General features: G+C 40.6%; 1 protein-coding gene across 6 annotated transcripts in view; it reads left to right on the top strand.

The window, feature by feature from the left end:
- ythdc2 (YTH domain containing 2) overlaps positions 1 to 13,097 on the top strand; it is a 102,895-nt gene that overhangs the window by 66,612 nt on the left and 23,186 nt on the right. For 3 of the 6 annotated variants that reach the window (XM_080188995.1, XM_080189000.1, XM_080189001.1), the window contains exons 22-25: positions 934 to 1,060; positions 5,035 to 5,240; positions 6,491 to 6,698; positions 11,559 to 11,668. In XM_080188995.1, the coding sequence (XP_080045121.1) occupies positions 934 to 1,060; positions 5,035 to 5,240; positions 6,491 to 6,698; positions 11,559 to 11,668 (651 nt within the window). The remainder of the gene's footprint in view (positions 1 to 933; positions 1,061 to 5,034; positions 5,241 to 6,490; positions 6,699 to 11,558; positions 11,669 to 13,097) is intronic. The other 3 variants (XM_080188999.1, XM_080188997.1, XM_080188996.1) reach the window with 3 other exon arrangements.

The raw sequence follows: 13,097 nt of genomic DNA, 5'->3' as shown, positions 1-13,097 counted from the left end.
TCCACATGTTGCCCTTGCTTCTTTTATCAATCTGTCTAAACCTGTGGCCTTTGCTTCTTGATTGTTTCATCAACGGGGACAATTTCTCCCAGACAATCGCTCTGTTCAGACTATTCTCTTCTCAACCTTCCCTTCAAGGAAAACCGTCCACATTTCTCCAATCTGTCTGTGTAACTGTGGTTCCTCATCCTGGAACTATACTTGTGAATCTTTTCTGGATCCTCTCCACTTCCTTTACAGCCTTCCTAAAGTATGCTGCCCAGAACTGGACGCAGTGCTCCAGTTGAGGCCAAACCAGTGTTTTACTTAAATTTAATTTAGCTTTCTATGCTCTTGAAGATACTGTGTGCTTTAGTAATGGCTGTCTCAACTTGCCCGACCACCTTCAATGAATTATGCACATCTAATAAACCTATGTTTCTCTGCTCCTGCATCCTGTTTAGAATTGTCCCCTTCATGTTGCGTTTTCTCTCTGCTCTCTTTCTACCATAAATGATTTGTGTCACACTGGTGTCAATTTCGCTGTTAATTTTTTAAAAAAACTGATGCTTGTTTTGCATTACCAGGTTTTTCTTTGAAAGGAATTCAAATTTTCAAACTGCCATGGGATTTGATTTCAAATTCTCTGGACTATTAGTCTCCACAACTGAATTACTATCTCATTTATGCCATTTCTGTAAGAACATTTCTATACTAAGTGCTATGCCAAGTATGATACCAATGAGAATAGAGTTTTTTTTTGTTTTTGGTTGCTTTGTGTTTCATGTGCTCAAAGATATGCATGCAACAGAAATATTGGTCAAGTAAGTTTGTCAATAGGTGCTGTTGAATTGGGGAACAATATCTGTAAATTTGCATTAAACAATATGAGAGTTTGATCTATTTGATGTGTGATTTTAGATATTTGATTTGCTTTGAATTATCTTCTTTCAGGCTTGGCAAAAAGCCCGCAGTGATGGGTGGGAGAGAGCATTCTGTGAAAAGAACTTTCTTTCTCAAGCTACAATGGAAATCATTATTGGCATGAGGACCCAATTGTTGGGACAGCTCAGAGCTTCAGGTAGATAGAAGTGAACATAATGCAAACTGAAATTTATTAACTGATAGGATCCTGGATCAGATCTCCCAAGTCCTTGGTACACACTGGTTGGGGACCAGTAAGTTTTTTTTAAAAAGTGAACCAAGTTTAAGATTTGAGACATTGGCTAAGAGAATAAAGCCACAAGATTCCACGGATTTTGAACAAACAAAAATACACTTTACAAGGTCAGAAAGATAAACAATTTACAACATCTACCTTGTACTCTAATATTCAGAGTTAATATGAGGAACATGTGAATTAACAGGCAAACTGTGATTGAACATACCATGGCACAATGAAATGCAAATGCGACAAAGACAGATTGCACAGATTTCTCAGCAACCCACCCAAACATCAGTAAACACTAAATCAACCAGTGTTATTGAAACACTGACTCAGATCTAGTTTTGAGATTCCCTCCAAACATTGCTCCAACTAAGATTGCCTCAATGACTTTGCACCTCACAGGGTTTCAATCTCATCTCCTGAGACTCCTTTCCCCAAGATTTCTGAGTCTGCACACCAGCACTAACTCAGAAGGTCAACTTAAGCTTTTAGGCCATGCTGAAGAGAATACTACTGCTCCAAGGTTAACTTCACCCCACTGGCCTACAGCATGGAGTCACTAACCATCTGCTGTCTTCTTTGATCTTTAGGGCTTCACCCATTATTTAAAGTCTGCCAGCCACAAAGCCACTTGGAGACACGTTCTCTGCTGTTCGCTCTTAATTACTCATTATCCTCCGCCTGGGACCCATTTTAGGACAGCTCCCTTTTCCTTGCTGATACCTCCAATGGTTCCTCTCCATTGATTCATGACTCTCCTTTTATGTTGTCATATTGGGCCCTATCATTGAATTCTTGCGTCATTTTTCCATGCAGGCGCACTGCTGTCAGGATGGCCGAGCCCTTTAACCGTAGGAAGAAAGATAGAAAAGAGCGTGCACAAACAGATGCTCTGCCGCTCAATGTGCATATGCAGAAACTTGTGGTCTGCCAAGGCGTATAGTCCTTGGCCTCCACCCAGGGATACTACCGTGACCTTACCATCCTGAGAAGAAGATAATTGATTTCACAACACTGGGAATCTCGCAGCTAGCCAAACAGAAAGGACACCCAGTACTGTCTCAAAAGTGAACCACTGTTGACGCATCATAGCTTGTAGGGAGATGGCCTACGTCTCAATTTTTACTACTTGAGTTGACTTACTCTGCTTCCATTTCTAAGATATATCCCTCTGTTGATCACAAGGAAACCATTTGCTAATAAAATGAACTGACCAGGAAGAAATTGGTTTTAAAATGGTAGCAGTTTTATTGAAAATCGGTTTGTTTACATTCTGTATTTCATGCTACACTGTTTAAAATCTGAGATTCAAATGTTACAGACAGTAAGGCGATTTAATTTAAATGGCCTTGATTTCTCCTCTCACCACTCATCTATAAACAACCTTTTATTTCCCACCTTCTAGCAGTGGCGTATTTCCCAACCCTTCAAGATTTTGTGCAATCCAATTTCTATAAATAACCCCACAGTCATCCTGAGATAGCGTAAGCTCCAAAAGGATGGCTTATTACTTAAACGAGAGGAGGGGCGTGATATAGCGTCCTCTTTTTCATTCCAATAAAAGTTGGGAGCAAAGAGAGAAAGGTTTATAGGGCAAAAGCCACAGAATAAAAAAAGTATTGTTTGACATGAGTCCAATGGTGAATGCCCTCAGTTTCACAAGCTGAAGAATGATGCTGGGGAATTCACTTTTCCAGTAAAGTTGATTTCCATGATGGACTAGGCATGTAGAGATTGGTGTAAAAATCCAAAAGTTCCAGTGGAAATGGTGTAGATTTTCTTAGACTGAGCTGTTACTCTGAGCTGCTGCTTACGAGATAGACGAAACATAGAAATAGAGAAACATAGAATGTAGGAGCAGGAGTAGCTAATTTGGCCCTTCAAGCCTGTTGCAGCATTCAGTGTGATTATCACTGATCCTTTATCTCAATGTTATAATACTGCAATCTCCATATAACACTTGAAGTCTTTAGAGTCTGGAAATCTTTTTCTTTCCTAAAAAATATTCAATGAGTTGGCCTCCTGTGGTGGAAAATTCCTCTGACTGAAGAAGTTTCTCCTCATCTCAGTCATAAATGGTCTACCTAAGATTTTGACTCTTTGTTCTAGAAGTCCCAGCCAGAAGAAACAACCTGCATCCAGTCCATCCAGCCATTTCAGAATTTTATACATTTCATTTCATTTATACATTTCCCCCTCATTCTTCTAAACTCTAGTGAATACAGGACTAGTCAACCCAATTTTTCTTCGTACAATAGTCACGTCAAGAATCAGTCCAGGGAATCTTTGCTGCAATTATTTCTTAGGCATGGAGACCAAAACTGCACAGGTGTGGTCTCTCCAAGGCCTTGTGCAGCTGCAGCAAGCCACCTTTGCTTTTATATTCAAGTCCTCTTGCAATGAAGACCAACATACTACTTGCTTTTTTAACTGCTTGCTGCACCTGTGTGCTTGCATTCAGTGATTTGTATACACTGGCACTCGGGTCCCTTTCTACATCGACATTTCCTAATCTATCACCATTTAGGTTATACTGTGCCATTCTGTTTTTCCTACAGAAGTTGAGAACATAACACTTATCTATGTTGTACTGCACCTGCCATGTATTTTCCCACTCTTAACTTTTCTAAATAGCCTTGAAGCCTCTTTACATCTTTCTCACCAGTCACATTCCCACTAAATTTTGTATCATCGGCAAACTTGGGAATATTACATTTGGTTCTGTCATTCAAATTATTGATATAGATTGTGACTAGCTAGGACCCAAGCACTGATCCCTGCAGGGCCCCACTGGTGCCGTCTGCCACTCAGAGATCAATTTATCCCTGCTCTGTTTACTGTCTTCTAACCAATTCTCAACTCATGCCAATATATTACCCCAAATTTTGTACATCCACCTCTTACGTGCAGCTTTATCAAAAGCTTTCTGAAAATCCAAATAATGCTACATTCACTGGTTTTCTTTTATCTATTCTGTAAACAACAGTTCACAAATGAGTACAGTAACGTAAAGAGGAGCATAAGATGGTATGTGTCTTCAGAAGTGACGGGGGAAAAAGGTTATGGGGGAACCTTTAACCTCTCAAAGTAGCAAGTTTGAGTTGGGTGGGAGGTTAAGATGTTTGAAAAAACCTGATGGTGGGTGAGCATCCACCCTGCTTCAAGGATGAGGGTAAAAGAGGGTATGCACCTCATTGTTATTCCCAAATTGAAGTTCAACAAGAAGTTGCCGGTTCCACCATATCCAAACCCAATGAATAACCAGGAAGCCTCACCAGGGAGGGCGCTGAGCCTTGGAGTCCAAAGATCAGCAGTTCACCAACTGACTGGAAATCAAGTCTGTCAATCAGGCTGGCTTCTGGCTGGAAAGCCTTCTGCTGAGGCCTCTCTTATGCTGTGGAATTCCTGCTCTAAGTGGTGGGGTACAAGAATTTTAAATGTACCTGCTCTTTTCAGTTTTGTGGCTGGGGATCAGATGTAGCATGCTGGAGTGTAGATCCTATTTTCTAGCATCACTTTCTTGCTGCTGCTTATACAAGTGGGTGGGGGGGACAGACTTGGGTTATATTTATCATGTGTCTCTCTCGCTGCCCAGTTTCAGATAACAATGTGTGGTTTCATTCAGTAATCATCAACATGAAATGAGCTATAAATGCTTTCAGATTTCGTATTATTAAAAACTACATCTGATTTTTTTTCTTCTTGAGGCAAGATCTTTGTGTATTCTATAAGAACAGATTAGCTTTAAATTAGTATTGTAAAACTTTCTAATGTAGTTATAGTTAATTTTATATGTAATTTTCTATTTGTGTAAATATATTGAAGAACAGTTTGACTTGATTGTTTTGCATCCTTAATGTTTTCTTTTGTTTAAAATTGCCTCTCAGGTTTTGTGAGGGCACGAGGGGGAGGTGACATTCGAGATGTGAACACAAACTCTGAGAATTGGGCTGTGGTGAAAGCTGCTTTAGTTGCGGGCATGTACCCAAATCTTATCCACGTTGACCGAGAGAATTTAATGTTGACTGGGTCTAAAGAGAAAAAAGTCAGATTTCACCCTACCTCGGTTCTCAGCCAACCACAGTATAAGAAGGTAGGACTTGTACTTCCTGCCATTGGAAGATTAGTTTGGAATCTTTTTCAGTATCTGGTAAACTTGAAACTTTATAAAAACTGTATGTACAATTTAAGTGAAAAGTAACATTGATGTTTTGCCACTCCACTCAAATATGTGGAGTGCCCCAGGGGTCGGTGCTGGGGCCTCAGCTTTTTACCATTTATATAGATGATCTGGAGGAGGGAACCGAGTGTAGGGTGTCGAAATTTGCTGATGACACCAAGATTGGGGGAACGGCAAATTGTGCAGAGGGTGTGGAGAGCCTGCAGAAGGATCTAGATAGGCTGGGCGAATGGGCCAGGAAATGGCAAATGGAATTTAATGTTGGCAAGTGTGAGGTGGTCCACTTTGGTAGGAAGAATGGTAGGAAGGACTATTACTTACGGGGCGAAAAACTGCAGCAGGCGACGGTGCAGAGGGACCTCGGGGTCCTTGTGCATGAGTCGCAAAAACCCAGCTTGCAAGTGCAGCAGGTGGTCAGGAAGGCGAATGGGATGCTGGCCTTCATAGCGAGGGGGATTGAATATAAAAGTAGGGAGGTCTTGCTGTGGCTGTATAGGGCATTGGTGAGGCCGCAGCTGGAGTACTGTGTGCAGTTTTGGGCGCCGCACCTGTGCAAAGATATTTTGGCCTTGGAGGGAGTGCAGAGGAGGTTTACTAGGCTGATGCCGGAGTTGAGGGGGTTGAGCTATGAGGAGAGGCTGAATAAACTGGGCTTGTACTCGTTAGAGTTTAGAAGATTGAGGGGAGATCTCATTGAGACGTATAAGATGATGAATGGGATGGATAGGATAGAGGTGGAGAGACTCTTCCCGCTCAAAAAAGACAGTAGGACTAGGGGGCACAGCCTCAAGATAAAAGGGGGGCGGTTTAGAACGGAGTTGAGGAGGAACTTCTTCACTCAAAGGGTGGTGAATCTCTGGAATTCTCTGCCCGTTGAAGTGGTGGAGGCTGCCTCGCTAAATATTTTTAAGACGCGGGTTGATGGGTTTTTGATAAGAGAGGGGATTAAGGGTTATGGGGAGAGGGCGGGAAAGTGGAACTGAGCAGCGACAGATCAGCCATGATCTTATTGAATGGCGGGGCAGGCTCGAAGGGCTAGATGGCCTACTCCTCCTATTTCTTATGTTCTTATGTGTAGTATTTCACTTTTTATTTCATAACTGTGTTACTCTTTGTGCAACTATATATTAATCTTTAGTGTACAAACTTTAACTTTGTATTAGATTCCCCCAGCAAATGGACAAGCTGTAGCTGTTCAAGCACTGCCTACTGATTGGCTTATTTATGATGAAATGACAAGAGCGCACCGAATTGCTAATATACGCTGCTGTTCTGCTGTTACACCAATCTCCGTGGCATTATTTGGTGGTCCAGCTAGACTATCAAGCAGTGCATTACAAGAGCCCTCTTCTCCTCGAGGTAACACATACAGTGAGTCAAAATAATTTCTTCATAAACTGTATTATGATTTTGTCAAAAGTATTCAATTGCATCATCGCCAAAAACTAATAGACATATTAGTGAAATGTGACATTGACAGTACTGAGAGATTTATCAAGACAATGGAATATTTTAGGACCAAATAGTGAGCATCAGGCCAGAATGTTTTTTGGAGAAGTGAGGAGCCCGACAAGGTTGTGTATTGTTGCAAAAAAATGTTCAACTTGTGCATAGAACAAATATTCAATGAATTTTTGGCTGTGTATTGTCACCAAATTCAATCTGCACCTAGAACGAATATTCAGAGAATTATATGTACTTCTAGGGGTAAAAATTGGTGGCAAGAACATAACAATCTTGCAGCATGCTGATGACAGTGTGACTTACAGAATCAGGAGATGACCTGCAAAATATCACAGATCATGTAAAATCCAGACTTTTAGAATATGAACAAAAACACAAGAACATGATAGAAGAAATGAATAATTGGAAGACATTAGAGTGAAGGTTGAAGTGGATAATGCCACACTGGAACAAGTTATTGAATTTTTGTCTATCTGGGACAAATGTTAACAGAAGATGGCAGATTGATGGCAAAGTCAAAAGAAGGATAGGGATAGCCAGAAGTATTTTTGTGAAGGATTGTATTAACCAAAGCCTGTATCAAGGAATAAAACCCACAAGATGCTACATTCTATAGGCCTCAGAAACCTGGACAAATATTTTTTAAAAATCATAATACAGATTGTAAGACATATATTCTTGAAATTGCAAGAGCAAAAGGAACTCTCAAAAGTGACATCCTGGTCAGAAGACTGGGTTGTGATAAATAATTGGAGAGGCCTAGGGAAGTGGTATTTTAGAAGTAATCTTATAGAGGTATGTAGAATAATGAGTTGTATGGAAAAGGTATATTTGAAATATTAGAAGTTGAGAGTAGTGCAAGGAGATATGGTTCAAACTCTTGAACAATATCTTCATGACTGATATCAGGACATTTTTGCTAAGGTTGATGAATATTTGAATTGGTGCTTTTCAGTAGAGTGGTGAACCTGATTTCAGGTCCTGTCAACTACATGGGAACCTTGGCTTAGCAAAAAGGAAGATATGTCAGAAATGCAGTTTTGGAAGGTAGCATTATCAGAACAGATGCAATGGAGGAACTGGCAGAATGACATGAAGTCCTTGTAGGCGCAAGGTGTGAAGAGCTGTAGTTGAGATAGCTGTGCAAGTCAGTGGACTTCTAATGAATATTGGTAGACAGTCAGAAATGGTGACGGGGAAGGAGAGGGATATGTCGAATATAGACCATGGGAAGGTGAGGGAGTAGTGGAGATTGGAAGCTGGAAGCTAGAAGCGGGATGTGCAGGGTTGGGAGACAGAAATTAGAGGCTTTGAAGAAAAGATCCCCTTTGAAGGGAAGAGCTCCAGAGGAGCTGATGTCAGTGACAGTCTTGGAAACAATGGCTTGGTGTTCGATGATGAAGCCATAGTCCAGGGAAGTAGGAAGAAGTGTCTGAGAGTTGGTGATCAACGTCTGCAAGTTGAAGGTCAGTACACCTGACAAGAACAACACCATTCTTGTCCATGGATTTGACAACAAAGTCAGGATTGGACCTGAGAGGACGGAGTGCAGCAAGTTCAGAAGGAGATGGGTTGGAGTGCATGAGAGGAACGGAGAAATTAAGAGAACTGATGTCACACTGACAGCTCTCAATGAAAAGATCAAGAGGAGGTAAGAGATCAGAGGGAAGGGTCCGGGTAGTTGGAGAATGTTGGAGACAGGTGTAAGGATTCCTGCCCAAAGAAATTACTGTGGATATAAAGGTGATGGAAGAAGAATTCAGCATTGTGCCAAGCCTGAAGTTCATTGAGATGAGGATGCAAAGGAAATAGAAAGAAGTGCCTGAGAGTTGGTGATCAACCTCTGCAAGGTAGAGCAGCTCTGCAAATTTTTGTTCATGAATTTGAAGCACTAAATGTTTCCCTCTCTTAATTCCACAACTAAATGTGATGTTTTAAAACTATATTTAGCCAAGTTGGCACTTGCTTATCCTTTAATGTGAAGATGTTACGGGTGGCACAGTGGTCAGCATTGCTGCCTCACAGAGCCAGGGACCTGGGTTCGATTCTCGGCTTGGGTCACTGTCTGTGTGGAGTTTACACGTTCTCCCCATGTCTGCTTGGGTTTCCTCTGGGTGCTCCGGTTTCCTCCCACAGTCTGAAAGATGTACGGGTTAGGTACATTTACACGAACAGGTGCCAGAGTGTGGCAGCTAGGGGAATTTCACAGTAACTTCATTGCAGTGTTAATGTAAGCCTTGTGACAAATAAATCAACTTTAAATTTATGTTGTACATCTTTCTGAAATCCTATCAAACTAGCATGTGAACAAAATATTGTTTTACTGGGAGACTGAATATTCTGTTTCTAATTTTGCATTTCAGAATTGAAGTAAGTAGTAATAAAATAATTGTGATTATATTTGTGTTATGCCTTTCACAACTACAGGGTGTTCCAAAATATTTGACATCAGTGAAGTTGTCTTGGAATTAGGTTACAATTGTGAGATAAGAAGTAGTGAAAGCCAAGTTGCACTGCCAAGTTTAACAAATATCAATGAAATTATAACTAAAAAATCAATTTAAGTAATGCCAACTGAGGACCAAATATTGGTCAGGATGCTGGGAGAAGCTCATGCTCTACATTGAATAGTGCCATCTATCTGAAAACAGATGGAGCAACAATTTAGTGCTTTATCTGAACGACGGTACTGCTAACACTGCAGCAGTCCTTCAGTACCTTACACTGAAATGCCAACTTGGATTTTGTGCTGAAGTCTAGGGAATGAGACTTGAATCAACTGTGCTGCTATCACTGATTTACAGCTGACGTTTTTGTGAAATCTCTGAATATGGAAACTTGAACTGCATGGCCTAAGGTGGTCATATTTTATGTTCCATTTAGAGACTGTTAACATTTAAATAGAAGTCCAAACACCTCATTTTAACCAATAGAACTATGGCCCCAGGTTTCACATTTTCTTAAACAATACGCAAACTATTAAATTTGGTACAAAAAGTACTTGCAGTTGAGCACCCTCTCCCAGCAAACACCTAGATAAGTTGAAACCAGAGAACCTTCCTAACCTCCATTTCTATGATGCCATACCCTGCTCTGGGCTGCCATCAATGTTAATTAACCCTCATTTACAATTTCCTTTTAATTGTAATGAAGTAAATAACCTTTTGCAAACTGGATGCTTTTAAATCTCCCAAAACAAAAACACCTCTCTGGATTGCACTCCTTTGCTAGCACTGTAGACATCAAACTCCAGTTTTCCAGCTGAGTAAGCTTAACTGCTGCTTTATGATCTTGTCTTTTTAGCTGTTAACCTCTTAAAGCAACCTAACAAACCTTTTTATCGCAATAGATGCCAAGCTGATTTAGTTGCACTATCCCATTTTCCACCATTAAACTTTAATTCCTTAAACTACGTACTAAAATACATGAACCATGATCTGTATATTAACAACAAGCTGTTTCTCAGTCCCCTTTCCCTCTCAGACTTATAAGTCATAGGAGCAGAATTAGGTCACTCGACTCGGCCCATCAAGTCGGCTCTGCCATTCAATCATGGCTGATACTTTTCTCATCCCCATTCTCCTGCCTTTTCCCCATAGCCCCTGATTGCCTTATTAATCAAGAACCTATCTATCTTTGCCTTAAAGACACTCAATGACCTGGCTTCCGCAGCCTTCTGTAGCAAAGAGTTCCACAAATTCACCACTCTCTGGCTGAAGAAATTCCTCTTCATCTCTGTTTTAAAGAATCATTCTGTTGGCCTGAGGTTATGCTCTCTGGTTCTAGTTTTTCCTGTCCACATACACTCAATCCAGGCCTCGCAGTGTCCTGTAAGTTTCAATAAGATCCCCCCATATCTTTCTAAACTCCAATGAGTACAGACCCAAAGTCCTCAAATGTTCCTCAATCAACAAGCTGTTTATTCCAGGGATCATTCCTGTGAACCTCCTCTGGACCCTGTCCAAGGCTAGCACATCCTTCCTTAGATATGGGGTCTAAAACTTCACAACACTCCAAATGGGGTGTGACCAGAGCCTTAAACAGCCTCAGAAGTACATCACTGCTCTTTATTCTAGCCCTCTCAATATGAATGCTAACATTGCATTTGCCTCCCCAAGTGCTGACTGAACCTGCAAGTTAAGCTTAAGAGAATCTTGAACAATGACTCCCAAGTCCCTTTGTGTTTCTGATTTCCTAAGCATTTTCCCATTTACAAAATAGTCTATGCCTCCATTCCTCCTTCCAAGGTGCATAACCTCACACTTTTCCACATTGTATTCATCTGCCACTTGTTTTCCCACTCTCTTAACCTGTCCAAGTCCTTCTGCAGCCCCCCCACTGCTTCTTAATACTATCTGCCCCTCTACATAGCTTTGTATCATCTGCCAACTTAGCAACAGCCCCTTCAGTTCCTCTTCCCAAATCGTTAATGTATATTGTGAAAAGTTGTGATCCCAGCACTGACTCCTGAGGCACATCACTAGTCACTGGCTGCCACCTTGAAAAAGACCCCTATATCCCCGCTCTCTGCTTTCTGCCAATCAGCCAATTCTCTATCCATGCCAAGATCTTGCACTTAACTTATTTAACAGTCTCCTTGTCAAAGGTCTTCTGGAAATCTAAATAAATCATGTTCACTGATTCTCTTTTTTATCTAACTTGTTGTTACCTCCTCAAAGAACTCTAACAGATTTGTCAGACATGACCCCCCCCCCCCATCTAATTAAAGGCATACTTATCACTTTATCTGTTCTGAATTTTGTGCAGTAGATGGTGTCACCAATGACAGCAGTGATAGTGAAATGGAAGACAAATCCACTTCTAAGATGGCAACTTTGAAGCTAGAAGAGTGGCTGAATTTTAGAATAGACCCTGAAGTAAGTATTTTTTGAATATATGTCCTTATTCTATGTTGAATTAAAGGCTGGCATGTAAGCACATTAATCTTTAGCAAAACCCTCTGGCTATAACAATAACTACTTATATAATAGTTAACCTTTCACGATATGCTGATTTCACTGAAAAAATATGTCATTTCAAATCCATGTTTGCTGGTATTTTTCAAAATAAGACTTCAGATTTCACAGATTTGGCATTTTATTATGCAACTAATATTCTTCGTAAAATATCTTTGATTTAAATTATTTTTATTCAAATTGAAATACTCTGAAAAACTTAAAGTTGCATTCTATTGAGATTTATTTCTCTCAATACGAGAGAGCTTCAGTCTAGGAGTCTAGAATGTTTTTTCAGAGCGCTTTTTTCAGGTTTTCATTCTGGCTGCTTATTGATTTTTGTGTTCCATGTTTTGGTTTTAGAAACTCTTTTCATTCCCACTAATTTTATTATATGATACTGCATATACTACAAGAGTGTGTGTGTGTGTGTGTGTCATTGCTTGTAAGCGTGTGTGTCAGTGGGTGGGTGCATCAATACAGATGGCATGTCAGGACAGATGGATCTGTCAGCACAAGTGGGCATGTACGACCAGGCGGGTGGGTGTGTCAGTGGGCATGCGTAACAGTGCATGTGTGTGACCCCACGATTACAGGCCAGTCAGTTTAACATCAGTGGTGGGCAAGCTTCTCAAAACAATTATTTGGGATAGAATTAGTATTCACATGGAAAAATGTGTGTTGATTAGGAAGAGCCAGTATGGATTTCTAAAGGGTAATTCTGTTTAACTAACTTGCTGGTGAACCTTGAGGAGGTAACAGAAAGGTTTGGTGGCAGGACAGCAGTTAATAAAGTGTAACAGTATTTGGGATTTCATTCATAGGAGCATAGACTACAAGAGCAAGGATCTATACAAAACACGCCTTAGACTTTGACTGAAATATTGTGTACTGTTCTGGGCACCACACTATCGGAAGAATGTGTACGCATTGGAGAGAGTGCAGAAGAAGTTTACAAGAGTGCTTCCAGGGATGAGAAACTTCAGCTATAAGCATAAATCGGAGAGGTTGGAACTCTTCCATTCGACAGAAGAAGGCTAAGAGGAAATTTGATAGAGATGTTCAAAATCATGTGGGGGTTGAACAGAGTAGATAGGGAGAAACTGTTCCTCCTCATATATAAGGGTCAAGAACAAGAGGGCATAGATTTTAAAGTCACTTGCAGATGAAACCAATGTGATTTGAGAGAAACGTTTTTCACATATTGAGTGGCTCGTATCTGGAATACAATGCCAGGAAATGTGGTGGAGGTAGGTACAGTCAAGGTAGACACTGCATATTGAATGGAAAATGTGACTAAAACAGATCATGCAAATTTTTCAGAAACCACCTAGACACTAGTGACTACCAG

This window comes from Carcharhinus amblyrhynchos, chromosome 5 (genome assembly GCF_965287045.1).
Source record: "Carcharhinus amblyrhynchos chromosome 5, sCarAmb.v2.hapA, whole genome shotgun sequence".
NCBI classification, from domain to species: Eukaryota; Metazoa; Chordata; class Chondrichthyes; order Carcharhiniformes; family Carcharhinidae; genus Carcharhinus; species Carcharhinus amblyrhynchos.
Note: the sequence above shows the minus strand (reverse complement) of the source record. Positions and strands in the feature narration are given on the sequence as shown.